Raw genomic sequence first — 14,715 nt, 5'->3', positions numbered from 1 at the left:
GAACATTGGACATCTTGCTGTGAGTGAGTAATTTTTTGGGTATTTTTTGACAAAAGTCAAATATCATTTTTCTGGACCTTGTAGTTTAAAGGTGAACAGAAGAGAAGCAAGGAAAGCACTGAAGGCTGGTGGGTACCATGGCTCTTGCTAACAACCTTCTCATCCCTCTTCTGCTTACTTTCTCTCTGCTTACTTTAGCGCAGCATGGTTGCCTTGACTCCTGCGCGCTGTGGGGCGTGAAGGGTATGAATGAAAAATGTTGAAATTTGTCTGAAGATTTACTTCACTTTATTAAAAAGGCAAAAATATCGAAAGATAATATAATCCAATGATTTAATTAATAAATGTAAGTCAATATGCCACTACCCCAAGGAAATTATTGGGACATGATAGAAGGTAACTTAATTAATTATGAAATATAGGTCACGATTATAAATCACCATAATCTCAAGCCATTTATTGCACAATCTTAAATTAACACTTGAAAAAGATGTCACTGCATAAATAATGTTCATAAAGTATCTCATTTTAGTTGTTATAACTTTGAACTCTGAAACAAGACCAGTATTGTTGTATTGTTGCTCATGTAGATATCATTAATATTCAAATTCTTCTATTTATTATTTATTAATACCAAATACGGTAAGCTTTCAAGCTTGTCGCATAAACATAATAAATAGAAATTTTGACAATACTGACAACATAATACACACATACAAATCAATGAAAATAACAACTACAGCAAACACTGACAAATAATATTATAAACTACTTAAAGATGATTTACTTTGTAAATTTACTTCTGCTAGTTTTGTTTTGAATCTGTTTATGTCATATGTTAGAAATGTTTTGGATGGAAGGTCATTCCATGGCTTCCACACCCTGCTGTAAAATGAATGTTGGCCTATTTTCCTTTTTGAAAGTGAGGGGTACAATTTATGTGGGTGATAACGTGTCCTGTTAGTGTCATTAAATGTAAAGAACTGTGATGTACTTATATTATCAATGCCTTTGATTATACGGAATGTGTTAATAATGTCTGCCCTATCCCTTCGAAATTGGAGACTTGGCAATCCTAGCCTGTGCAGTCTATTTTCATACGGCAAATGTTTCAAATAAGGTACAAGCTTAGTTGCTCTTTGCTGCACTTTTTCAACCCTTGCTCTGTTATTTTTATTCAATGGATACCATACCGACGAATTGTATTCAAGTATTGGTCTAACTGTTGATTTATAAATGGCAATGAATGAATGGAGATTAAACTTACGGAAATTCCGTCTAAGACATAATAGCTGATAGTTTGCCTTACAAGTTACTTCAGAGACATGCCTGTCAAACCTAAGACTAGAATCAAAATGAACACCAAGGTCACGGACATTTTCAACAGGTAAGATTGAATGTCCAGCAAGATGGTATTGGTAACTTTGTTCTACTTTGCCAAGTAATGGACGACCCTACACTTAATTTCGTTGACAAACATGGAGTTAGCATTACACCAATTGTGCACTGCATCCAAGTCTTTTTGAAGCAACGAAGCTTCATCTGAATTTGTCATGGAGCGATAGAGCTTTACATCATCTGCGAACATTTTAACTGTGGAATGGTGGACAACAAGAGGCAAGTCATTGATGAAAAGGCAGAAAAGTACTGGACCGAGGCAACTACCTTGTGGAACGCCACTTAAAACTATCTCAGCAGAGGACAAAGCATCACCTACAATGGTACTTTCTGCGTCCTGCCTGTTAGATAATCACCAATCCAATTCAACGGTCTGGCACCAAGGTGATATACCTCACACTTTTGAAGTAAAACCGGAATGGAAATTTTATCAAACGCCTTAGAAAAATCTATATAAATGCAATCAAACCTGAGACCTTCATCTGCCATCATATGGAAGTCAGTAATTACTTCCAAAAGCTGTGTATTACATGAACGTTTTTTACGGAAACCGTGTTGAGATGGATGCCAAAGAAGATTTGATTCGAAATAATTTTGTATTCTCTTAACAATTAGTTTTTCCATAACTCTGGAAAAAAAAATTGAAGTGTTTGATATTGGTCTATAGTTTTTAAATTGTGTTTTTGTGCCAATTTTATACAGGGGTTTAATTATTGCTTTTTTCCATGCCAAAGGGCAAGTACCAGACGTCAGACACAGATTATACAAATATGTCAGTGGTTCAGTGAGTAAGCTGCTATGTTAGCAGCTTACATTATATTTATTAATTCTTGTTAGACTATAAGGTAATAGACCTTTTGTGAGTCAGGGCTCTGTTTATTTAAGAGTATGCAAAGCTTGTAAGTGAATCAGCAGTGGATTTACTGTTGGCTGGTTCTTATAAGGTAAATGCAAGAAAAACAACACACCGATTGAGAAAGTGTAATATTAAAATAAAAATTATGGTCATCAGTTTTGAAAATAGTCATCAGACTTTTGCTCTGAGTCTGAGATTAGTTACATATTCCTTATTTTTCCTGTCTCTTCTTTTGATAGTTGTCTAAATTTCCTATTAATCAAATCACATATGTTGTTCATAAAATATACTTTGTTGTCTTTCGTCTGGCTCTTGGGATAGGGGGGGAGGGGTAAAATACAACAGCAACATTTTAGTTCCCACATTTTCCAATAAGTGAAGTTTTACCTGTACATTGGAGGGGCTGTGGAATCTTCATGACACATCTCTGAGGGGTCCCGGCTAATATTAGGGGAGGAGGACCCCCCCCCATGTGGACTGTTATGACAGAAAATACTGTTTTCATATCCATTAAAATTGAAAATTAAAAGGGGACAATAAAAATGCCAGGTTCACACTAGTGCTGTTGATATTATTTAAATATTTCAATAACTTAGTTCTGGAATGGAATGTCTTCTAATTTTATACCGTTAGTAGATTCATAGCTAAATTAAAAAGCTGCCCTTTTTATTTTAGTAGATATGTACAGTCAGCAAGGACCACCTTCAGCCCCTTCTCAGCCTTTGACTTCACCTCTGCCTCAACCAGGTACACCATCAAACCTACCTATTTCCGCTAGTCAGTCGTCACCAGGCAGCTTTGGAGGATCATTCTCTCAGTCTTCCAGCACACAACCACAGTCCCAATCGGTACCTAAGGAGGTTGCCTTAAATCTAGCTAGTCTTTGCAAGGTTGGTCAAGATACAGTTCAGGACATTGTTTTCCGAGCACAAGAAATTTTTCAGCTTTTGAGAACAGTACAGGTTAGTTTAATATCGACAAAAGCGTTGAAACTAGTGATGGCAAATCTTGAATTGTATAATGTTCTTTTACTAATGAATTTGCTCTTGCTTTCGAAGTTTTTTTTTCAAAAGAAAAGTAGATTGAAGAGCAAATAATTTTACTATTGTTTCTAGTCTACTATATTTTGTTTATTTTAGAATTCTTTTCAATTTGATCTCATTTTAATTTGTAAGTATTTTGTAGCCTGAGGCTTTTTTTAATATGATTTGTAGGGTAATCAAAAGACTGTTTTGTGACTGAATCACTTTTTGTACTTGATTTTGTTTGAGATTGAATTTCACCTGTATTTACGTTTCCTTAGCGATGTGTTGTTGCAGCCACTTTATTGTGGCTCTTAAAATGGTGTGTCCCAAGAATGATTTAATCTTTTAGGACAATAATAGTGCATTTATAGAAGGAATATCTCTGAATTATACTTTATCTGTTTAAAACCAATTTTATTCTCTATTAACCAACACCTTACACCTTATCAATATTTCCCAACATCTCTATTTCCCAACACCTTACACCTTATCAACGTTCTTACCTTCAAAACATAATGTATACAAGCTAAAATTTCTTTTGCTTGATTCATAAAATCTGTTGTTTGTTTTCAATTGTTTTGATGTTTTATAGTCCGATTGCTCCAGCTCGTGTTCTAATCGAAATATTTAGTCAATTTAGTCTCCACGATGGATATCAATGTGATTTTCTTTAACCTCAAAATGCATGTCTGAAACCAAACATAGGTACACCAAGTAGCAAAAGTTGCAAGTTCATTGCCAAAGATTACCCAGGTTTCTCAGCCAATTATCACCTTAATATACAAAACCAATATCAGTGCTGATATTAAAGTGTTGATAGCGATGGCGGTAGTAATAGTTGATGGCGATTGCTCACGAATAATACCAGATTAGCATATCATGTGTCATACTGTGTTTGGCTGAAGTTGCTTGTTCCACAAGTTAAAGCCTTGGTGAACCACAACTGTGCCTACCACTCTGCTGAAAAGTCGATGTTGGGGGGGAGGGGTATGTCGCAGGAATTGCGTGTTTTCTTGGCGCCTCCAAAAAATAGAGGTTGAAATTTAATGTGTGATTTAGTTTCGCATGCCTCCTTTTCTGCTAAAAAGTAACGGAGGGGGAGGCTGTTGATGGATCATAGCTGACATTATTCTGCTATCAAACAGTTTGATATTCTATGCATAATAGAATTTGAAACAAAGTGCAAAACCCCTACCTTTATGCTTAAATGTTAGCAGCAGGGGAGGAGGAGTTGCTGTGTGTCCCACCAACCTAAGTTGCTTGTCCAGTCACAAATCAAATCCTCTGTGTGATATTTCATATAAAGAGTGAACAATGGCGCACGATAACCATGAGTTTTAGAACATGTTAAAAAAACTGCCTATGGAAAAAATTGCCATTATTAGCTGATTCAGAAATGGTAACTACTATTTTGATTAATCTTGATAATAAAATGTTATTTTGAAAATATGTTTACACAAATTTTAAAATAGAAACCAAAACTCGTCGAAAATGGTGTCAGATCAAAATGAAAAACTGATCTTACTTCAAGTTTTGAGGGAACTAAAATTGTAAAGCAAATAAACACTAGTTTGATGGCTGGTGAAAGACTATTGAAAGCATTATAAAGATGTATTTTATTTTCTCCATTGTAACTAAGGACGTTTCTGCTTCTAAGCGTAGATTTTGTGTTTTCAGTAAAGCGATATTTTTTTTCCAAATTTCTATAAATTTAGGGAGATATTACAATTTATTTGAACCAACGGTGCAGATATTTACGTTGATATCACCTGCGAAGCAATTATTTTTGTTCGTTTTATGTTTCACCTTTGGTCTTAACTTCCATCAGAAAAAAAAGCTTTTTTTTTTATTAATTTCAGACAAGGTGCAATATACCTGTATATCTGCTAAATGTTGCAATTGGAGGGGGGAAGTAGTTGCAAAGACCAATTGTTGTTCTTGCTTCTCTAATCACACACATTGGGAATCTTTGTGCGAATCTGCTGTAAATAAGGAAAAATACTTCTACGTTTCTCCTAAAATTTCTTAGACAAGATAGGAGGTAGGTAGGTATTTTTATTCAAAAAACAATACAATAAACTTTCATTCATCAGCTAAAAAAAAAGGCCGCAATGACCTGTAAGCATAGCTGACATCAAATACGATCCATTTCTTTAAAATATTTCACTTACATCAAAAAGAAAAATAAATAAGATAAATAAACTATAAAAAAGGAGAAGAAAAACAGAAAAAAGGAAACGAAACAAAAACAAATGATCAATTTAACAAAATGGGGGGGAAATACCCTTCTCTCAATCTAACATACTCAATATTACTAATTGTTCAGAAGATGGGCCTTGAGGTGACGTTTCAGCTGAGGCAGACTTTCTGATTCCTTAACTTGCTGTGGGAATGGATTCCAGACGGACGGTCCCATGTATCTGATGACATGAGCAGAACCGGGAAGTATTCCGAAACTCATGAACAAGATTATTTGAATTTCGCGTGTCATAATCATGATAAGAAGAACCCAAGCTAAAAAGGTGATGGGGTATTTTGTTGCGTAGATTTTGTGTTTTCCACAAAGCGGTATTTTTTTTTAGAATTCTATAAATTTAGTAAAATATTATATGTTATATTTAATAAATATATGTTAAATATATTTATGTTGAGATTACTTGCTAAGCAAATATTTTTGTTCGTTTTATGTTTAACCTTTGGTCTTTGCTTCCATCAGGAAAAGAGCTTTTTTTTATTAATTTCAAACAAGGTGCAGTATACCTATATATCTGCGGGAGGGGTGAAATAGCTGCAAAGGCTAATTGTCATCCTTGCTTCGCTAATCATACAGATTGGGAATCTTTGCGTGAATCTGCTGTAAATAAGGAATAATACGCCTACATTTCTCTTGTAAATTTTTAGACAAGACGGGGGGGGGGGGGGTGGTGGGGTTAGTTCAAGGGGTCACAGGCTCTTTTTTCGCTACCAATGCTACAGGTTGAAAATCCTCTTGGCGCTTTACTTTACAAGAGACATAACATGTTCACTTTTGTGTTGAAAAGTTGGCTGCAGGGTCACTGTATTAAAATAATTTCCCTTTATTTTATCTTTTCTTATTTGTAAGATGCGTAAACTTGTCGAACCCAAACTCATTTCTGGCTCATTCAGCAAAGTCATTTGTCAACAATTTACCCTATCTAGAGCCATCAATAGCCGAATGGTAGAGAGACGCAAGGTTAGCGCGTTTGTCCGAAAATAAGAGCCGTTAGCGCGTTACAGAACAAAATCGAGGTTAAACGCTGAACTTCGTGCACCAATTTTGTGTGATATCCTATTTTACAAAGCGGCCTATTGCATTCATTACATATGCAGCAGAATCATCTAATGTCGCTCTTTTATTTTCTAGATGTCATTTACAGAGAAGTAAAGCAAGTGATATCATTCTCTTTGTAACTCGTATATATCATCCCCCCTAAAAAAGAGTAAAAACGTACAACGGATTAGACCAGGGCTGGTCACCCTAACATCCTCTTAAGTTCTTTTTACCCAATCCAGTACTACCCGCAGGTGCCTTAGAACATTCAGCTCCTTCCAATTACCATCAAAATAAAAGTAAAACAAAAAGAAAGACATTACTTTCCTAACACGACCATACAATCAAGTAAATAAGAGGCCTTCTCTCCTCACTTTGTTATGAGAGCAACAGGTTAGCTCAATGAATTTTTTTTTGTGCCGCCGATCTCAGTGCAAAAGATCTTTGAGTTTTATTAAAAAAAGAGCTTAGTTTTTGCACATTTCTTAGTGGTCACATTAAAACGTTCGCCATTTGAAAATAGTGAAAATTTTGAACCAATATAGGTATATTTGTATTAAAACTCATCAGTAAACCTAAACTTTGATGAGCTGGTCGAAATACATAACACCAGTCATTCATACAAAAATTTGTTCGTGGCACTTTAAAGGATCAGGGACCAAAAGCCCTATTATCTTAGATAAAAATAAAAAATAGGCAATGGTACTCTTACAAAAAAAAAAAAAACGAGACCGAAAACACCCCAAAAGTATTTTCTAACCAGCTCGAATTTTTGTGCTTAAACTATTATTTTCTTTATGATATATAAAGAAAAAATATAAGTTCCCCCAAAACTTTTTTTTCTTCCAACGACTTGAACTTACACCTGTAAGTTTTTGTGCCAAGAGTGCCCTCTTGCACAAAAAAACTGAGACCAGAAAAATGAACAAATAAATTTAAAAAATATATAATGGTTTAGTTGAAAGTGGGGTCCAAACAAAATAAGATCCAACATGTAGTCTAAACAGGAGCCAACAAGCTCATTCCGTGAACAATTTGAAATTTAAAATCTTGCGTTTCTGGCCAAGTTGGATCTCAATGTGTAATATATACTGAATATATACAATATAGTAAAATATGTTGAAATATATAATATGTTAAAATATATTTAATTATATATATCGTAATTATTGTATTTCAAAAGCGGAATAACGAACTTATTTACATATTTATATTTAAATTATATACTTCATTATATAACATATTTAAATACATTTAAATATTTATATCGTAATTCTTATATTTTGTTTAAATAAATGAAAACAAAACAGATATATTACCAAAGGCTGATAAGACTAAACTAACTTTCTAACCTTCAGTTGAACATTTTCAGTGAACTTTTTTCCAATTTGGTAAATCCCTCTCCACCCAGTGAAAACGCAAAACTATGTTTGTGACTTCATGTGCGTTTTTTGAAGGTATTATCTAATTTTTGCGTTATAATAATGTTCATTTCAATCGCTGGACTTAAAAACAACAACTTCTTTTGTTTTGTTGCTCAGAACTGGATATAGTTGGCATGACCAAAGACAAAAAGAGAGATTAATACCCAAAATCTGAGTATTAACAAACACTGAAGAGCATTAAACACTAAACAAACAATAAACACTAAGCACAATAATGATCGAAGAGAAAAAAGAAATTACCATCCTATATCTCAGTAGGAATAAGTATTTTAGTTATTCTAATCGTGTATTCCTGAATTGGAAAGGCACATTAGAAAGGGAAGGCAATCAACCTCGCCGCTTTTCTAATTGTTGTATTTACTGATTATTATTATATTAAGTTTTGAGCTAGTAAATTGAATCCAAAACCGATTTTTTATACGAAATTTTATATGAAAATTTGTAGAAACTTGTAACTTTTTTATTTATTTAAGTTTAAATAATTATAATTTTTTAATAATTATTCTTATCTGTAATTTCTTATTAATTTTTTAATTTATTTATTTAAATTTATATCTTTTAAATGAAACTTTTAAGCTAGTTAACAAACGAAGGCAAGTCTATGTTTACCTAAAATATGTTCATTAGGAATCTACAAGTCTTATTAGCCAACTATAAAACTATAACAAGGTATCTTCAATAGACGAATATCCTGCTCAACCTATGAAAAAATTCAGTCCTACTGACGCCTGTGCTCGCCCGTTCTTGTGTGTTGTACATCCTGGAGTTGGGTTCTTCATTTTTCATTTTTGGGGTTCAGTTACTTCCGGTTTTTCATTTCTTTTGAAATTTTCTAAACTTTTCTACGCTTTTTCTAAGCCCAACTCCCTACAAGCTGTAGAAAGTGATATTATTATAATTGTAAATCTGTTTCTTTTCATAGGAGCTCAGATTTTGAAGCTCATGGTTTGCTTATGGTTTGCTCATGGTTTGCGTGTCTTTTTCAAGTGGTCCATTTTTTTTTTGTTCAAAAAATTGGGAATAACAATAGCACATTATTATTTACAATAACAAAGGCTTAAGGCTGCTAATCCTATTAAGTAGAATTTGAAAGTAGATTTCTAACATTTTGAAAATATTGTTTCTTTTCTGACAGAAAGAATAACTTCTTACATCCATCGTCATTCATACGTGAACAAAAGAATCGTGGAGTCTTGGAGACCTCCAATGGAAAAAAAAATCTTCGTAACTCCAGTTTCTTGTTGAACTCCCAGATAACTCAAACGATTAAGATAACCTACTTACAGTTATGTATGATTCTTTCTATTAACCTCGTTGCCTATATTATTTGCCTACTACACTTGTATTCTTGAACATGTCCCAACAACACAGGTTGGGGGAATCTGTTCTCATGTTTCTATCAAGAGGGAAGCTTCATGTCTTATAGTTAATCTTTACTATTTAAAACACATGGGTAAATCTAAAACATGTCTAAGGTAGACTTCACAAGTTTTGTAGTTTCTGTTTCGTTTCTGAATATTGCAGTCGTAGGTGTACACAATTCTGTCCTTTATAGAGACCCAAGGGATTTTCTGGAGGTATGGGGTTTGAATGAGCCAAAAAAGCGTATTCATAATGTATAGTTCCTCTCTAGATGAAGGAGGGGAGTAAATGATAAAGGGAGCATTTTGCCTTCTAAAGATAATCTAATGGCTTTTCATTTAGAGAAATCTAAAAGATCTTGTAATCCTAAATGAATATATGGCAGGTTCTATCTCCCAAAATGAATTATAAAGTAGATACTGGAAACACATTACCATAGAAAGAGATTGCCATGACAAATGATTTGAGGGGGAAATGGACAAGAGAGTTACAAAATTTGTAGCTATACTTTTTTGTTGCTTTATAAGTTAATTAAGATTAATTATTTAAGATTAATTAAGATCAATTAAGATTAATTGGATTATTACTAAGCTGTTCAGCACTTAATTTCATTTGGATCCGCTCATCGCCTAGATAATTGAACAAAGTAGCCTACATCATATCTAATGTTCAATTGTTTCCTGCGATCTCTTGTCTCCTTCCGTGAGATTCTAAGAAAACTGGTAAGCCTGTAGAGTTCCTGGTATTTGGTTCTAAATTATATCCTTTAATAATATCAGATTTCTGCTTTAATTTAGTTCCCTGGTTGAACTTCGTTGAAGTATTGATGCTAGGGCAGTTTTAAAAAGTTTTTTTTCAAAACATTTTTAGTTTTAATGTTCGCATTTTTATGTAAGTTATATATATATATATATATATATATATATATATATATATATATATATATATATAAATAAATAATTTCTTTTTTGGTGTAGTGCCCTTGGACACTGGGCCGAAATATCCACTGAATCAAATTCCATTGTCCTGAGAAAATTTCTCTATTGTTTCTAAGTTGTGTTTGTTTGATAATTTTAATTTTGGTGATATCGTCGATGAACTGGCCCACTCGGTGCCAAAGGAACATAGTATTAATTACAATGATCCCTTCGACCTTTTGGCTGAATATTCTTTGACAATCTTCAGTCAGACTTTGTCCCGTCTTCAGTCATATCTTGGTAGTTTCGTTCTCTAGTCTTAAATAATCCAAATAATCTTCCCAAGACTTCTGCTGTTTTCGCCCTTACCTTATATACTGTTATCGTTCCAGCCACCCAACAATTTTGGTGCTGTAGTAGCCGCAAACAGCGAAAAGAAAATGAAAATTCTAGAACAGATGAAAACAATCCGCACACTTTTCAACAGACTGAAAAAGATTTGTGACAAGTTGGATGAAGTTGCAGAAGATCCAGAGGATAGGACTCTTGAGGTAGCGCATCCCCTTAATCTATATTAGTTTTTAAAATTCATCCTCCTGGCCCCCTATCTTCTTAGGTTTAATACAGTGTTGAATATTGAATATCGAAAGTCATATTAATTTTATTGGTCATTTTGCTAAATCTTTTGAGAATCATTTAGTTACTCTGATTTAGCTTTCATTTGTGATAAAAGCAGGAATCTATCTTTAATACTTGTTTATTATGAGAATAAAATTGATAAGCATGTACCTTTTCACAATAATCTAGGGAGACACTTCGCTCAAAAGAAAACAAATGAGCCAAAAACGTATAATTTTAGGGTATTCAGAACATTTTCTTGGTCCTATGTCGGTGAATGTACTGATTATTCTTTTGTAAGTAATTGAGTTTTACTGTTCAAATCTGGTAGTGATTATCGTTTCATATGATAATTTATTCCAAGATTTTTCAGAATATACTTGCCAACGTATGTTGACCTCATAGATGGGTATACTTTAAATGAGTGTGTTCTTCTTTTTAAATAGCCGCCTCACACAACCCATTTTCAGTATTAAATAGCCGTCTTACGCAACCCATTATCAGTGGCGTAATTTCATCAAAATCCTGGAGGGAGGGCAAAGTTGGCGCCAGTTTCCCCAAGTAAAGTGAAAATGATAGTAAAATTGAAAAATTAGCCATATACTAAAGTATATATGAAGATATACTAAAGAAAACTGACCCGTTTCTGTCGATGCTTGAGTTATACAGGTTTATCTTAGTTATGACAAGATTTTTGGAGAAACTAAATTTCAGGTGGGGCCTGGGGGGGTGAGGTCTGAGAGGGGAAGTCTCCCCCTGCCCCATAACATTAGAACTAGTTCTAGTTCTACGCATCAATAAATGCAGGTACACTGGCTTCTTGGAAAGATCAATAAACGTGGAGAAATGTTCAATATATATTTTTTTCTGGTAGCTGTGTTGAAAAGCCGCCTAGCACAACTCATAATGTGGGGAAATTAATTTCATGCATTAATAAATAAACTGGCTTCTAGGAAATATTAAGTTAAACGTGGTGTACAATCGCACACGGGTGCGTGATTGTACACTCATGTACAATCAAAGGTGATAAAATGTAAAGTAAAACGGCTAACGCGTAGTAACGGCTATCTCACAACTACTTATTTCGATTAATGTATAATAGCCGTCCTTAAAAAACAACAACAACAAAAATAAAATAAAATTCAACTTATCTAAAATAAAAGTTATAAAAATTCAAAATAGTAAAATTTAGTAGTAAAAAAAAGTAAATATTAGAATAAAATAAAATTCAAGTTTCTAAAACAAAAAGTAGTATAAATTTTAAAAAGTAAAATTTAGCAATAAAACAAAAGTAACATTCTAATAAAATAAAAAATAGAATGAAATAAAACTCAAATTTTCTAAAATAAAAAAAAGTAGTATAAATTCTAAAAAGTAAAATTTAGTAGTAAAACAAAGTAAAATTCACATAAAGCAAAAATGTAGAATAAAGTAAAACCGAGAAACTAAAACTAAAATCATCAGTAAAACACTCCTAACATAATTACTTTAAGTAATTTCAGCTAGAACTGACAAACAAGGTAATTCATCCAAACAAAATCATATCGGGAGAAAAGTGCTCTTAGCATGATTATTTTTTTCTGAATTTTCACCTTAGTGTCGTGCAAAGCACTCTCCTTAAGTGTTTGGATGTTTTTAAGGGTAATACCAATCCAGTGAAAAGAATGAACATTAGGGGAAAATCAATTTTGAGAACTTAGAGGTTTATAAGAGAAAGAAACATTGAAATTAAGATACTCATGTTTAGCAATATTAAGCGAAAGGCCAATTTTATTAAAAGTAGATTATGCTTTATGAATCATCTAGGACAATTTTGATGTTATTAGCCCCAAGACGTTTTGACTATACCTGTGAAACATGTTCATTTTCTGATCATGACTCATTTGAAACTATTCTTACTGCCCATTGGCCCCTATGTAGTTCAAATTGTCTAGATAAAAGACAATTAATCAAAGCCGAAATCATGAAATTTTGAGACATAATAATCTTGATGGGTGACCTCAATAACATCATATAGTATTGTTAGAAGAGCATTCATGTAGTTTCTTTTTAAACTACAACATCAACATTTAAACTATAATACAATATAACAAACTCTAATAAACTATAATACAACATTTAATACTATATACAACATTTTAAACTATAACATCATATAGTATTTTTAGAAGAGCATTCATGCAGTTTATTTTGTTCACACTTAAAATGTTACTGTCATGGTAGTTTTGATTACTAAATTTAATTAGGAATTTCCTGTTTGTATTTCAATTTTGATTTTTCTTATTTCCTTCTCATTCTAGTCTTGGATACCTATGAAAGGTGTAGAAAATGAGTTTCAAAATTACAAAGACTCAGATGCATACAGAGCTGCTAATGAAGAGCGAAGAGAACTTTTAGAGGTAAATAAGATTGAAGTATTTGCAGAATGTTCAAGTTTGTGGTAGTTACATTACAGTTAGAAAAGTTGACTTATAGGCAGAATCAAAGAGTATGGGTAACTGATAAGAATCGGGTTCTCCGTGATTTAAGATGGAAAGGTGGGAATTGGAAACTACTAGCGCCAAACGTAGCGTAGTGACTAGAGAAAGCATTAAAAGTGTCTCTAAAAAAGTAAAAAATTTCAAAAAGAACTGGGTAATTGATATGATATTGAAACAGGCCTAGTCTGTATATTTATATCATTTAAAGTTGAAGTCTCTGTGTAAGTAATAAATAACCCGTATTGTCTTTTAAAACAATATTTTTTTTTTTTTTACTTTGAAACATTCAAGATAAATGAAACTGATGAGCATTCTTGTTCAAAATGGCTGAGATTCTAGTGCCAGAGACATCTCCTGTGAGCAGAATTTGTCCAATCAACGCTAGGTCTCTTCACTTCAGCTTGTGGTGAGCATTTTAGTGCAGTAGAAATTATTTCTACTAAGAATTTCTACTGCACTAAAAGTTTGGCTAAAAAGTGCCACACAATCGAATCTATGGCACCATATGATAAGTTGCTCCAAACCCTCGCGAAAACTCTGTTTAGTGCAGTAGAAATTTGTACAAATTCATTCAATAGTTATTGCCCTTACATCCAGCCCATTTGGCAAGCTGTAGTTGTCGTAAGAACTAGAACATGTTTTCTATGCTTTTTCTCTATAGAATTATCAACCGAACCAATCAGTTGCAAATGGTAGTAGCTGTATTTTGCTTCTGAAAGAAAAGATGAGAAACAAGTTTGACTTCCCGTCTCATGGTGACAACTGCACTTTTGGACTTCGGAACATGCAAGATAAATGAAACTGATGAGCATCTGAACCTTCTTGATGGTTCATTGACAAGAAGGGAATTCTTCTTCAAAATAGTTATTGCTCTAGTGCTAGAGACTAATGTATCACTTCTCCTGTGAACAGAATTTGTCCAACCAACACTCCAGGTCCCTTTACTTCAGCTTGTGGTGAGCATTTTAGTGCAGTAGAAATTATTTTGTACATAGAGGAGAGGGCCTTCGAAAAGCTTGAAGAGGAGGTTGTAAACTCTGGGGCTATCAGTGGATCAGCTACCCCAGTCAGTTGTGTGAATATGCTAGTGGATTCTCTCAGAAGAGCAGAAACTCTAAATCTCCCCATGATTATACATAAAAAAGGAGGCTGATTGATCAGATAAATGTGTGAGATCGATGATGCAGAATACGATTAAAATGGTCATGTGATTTGGTATAAAGTCGATGTATATCTGGCCTTGGCAGCCCATCCTAGCAGATCAAAAGATCCTGTCCTAGTTGATGCAATCAATCCAACCATCCTCTTCTGAAAAATATATT

The 14,715-nt window shown here is 33.4% G+C and overlaps 1 protein-coding gene across 1 annotated transcript in view; it reads left to right on the top strand.

Moving 5' to 3' along the window:
* Nucleotides 1–14,715, top strand: part of LOC136041245 (mediator of RNA polymerase II transcription subunit 30-like) — a 49,668-nt gene that overhangs the window by 23,733 nt on the left and 11,220 nt on the right. The window contains exons 2-4 of the mRNA XM_065725853.1: nt 2,930–3,216; nt 10,688–10,846; nt 13,214–13,312. Of these exons, the coding sequence (XP_065581925.1) occupies nt 2,935–3,216; nt 10,688–10,846; nt 13,214–13,312 (540 nt within the window). The 5' untranslated portion in view covers nt 2,930–2,934. The remainder of the gene's footprint in view (nt 1–2,929; nt 3,217–10,687; nt 10,847–13,213; nt 13,313–14,715) is intronic.

This window comes from Artemia franciscana, unplaced genomic scaffold (genome assembly GCF_032884065.1).
Source record: "Artemia franciscana unplaced genomic scaffold, ASM3288406v1 PGA_scaffold_1180, whole genome shotgun sequence".
NCBI classification, from domain to species: domain Eukaryota; kingdom Metazoa; phylum Arthropoda; class Branchiopoda; order Anostraca; family Artemiidae; genus Artemia; species Artemia franciscana.
This window is presented reverse-complemented; position numbering and strand designations above follow the sequence as displayed.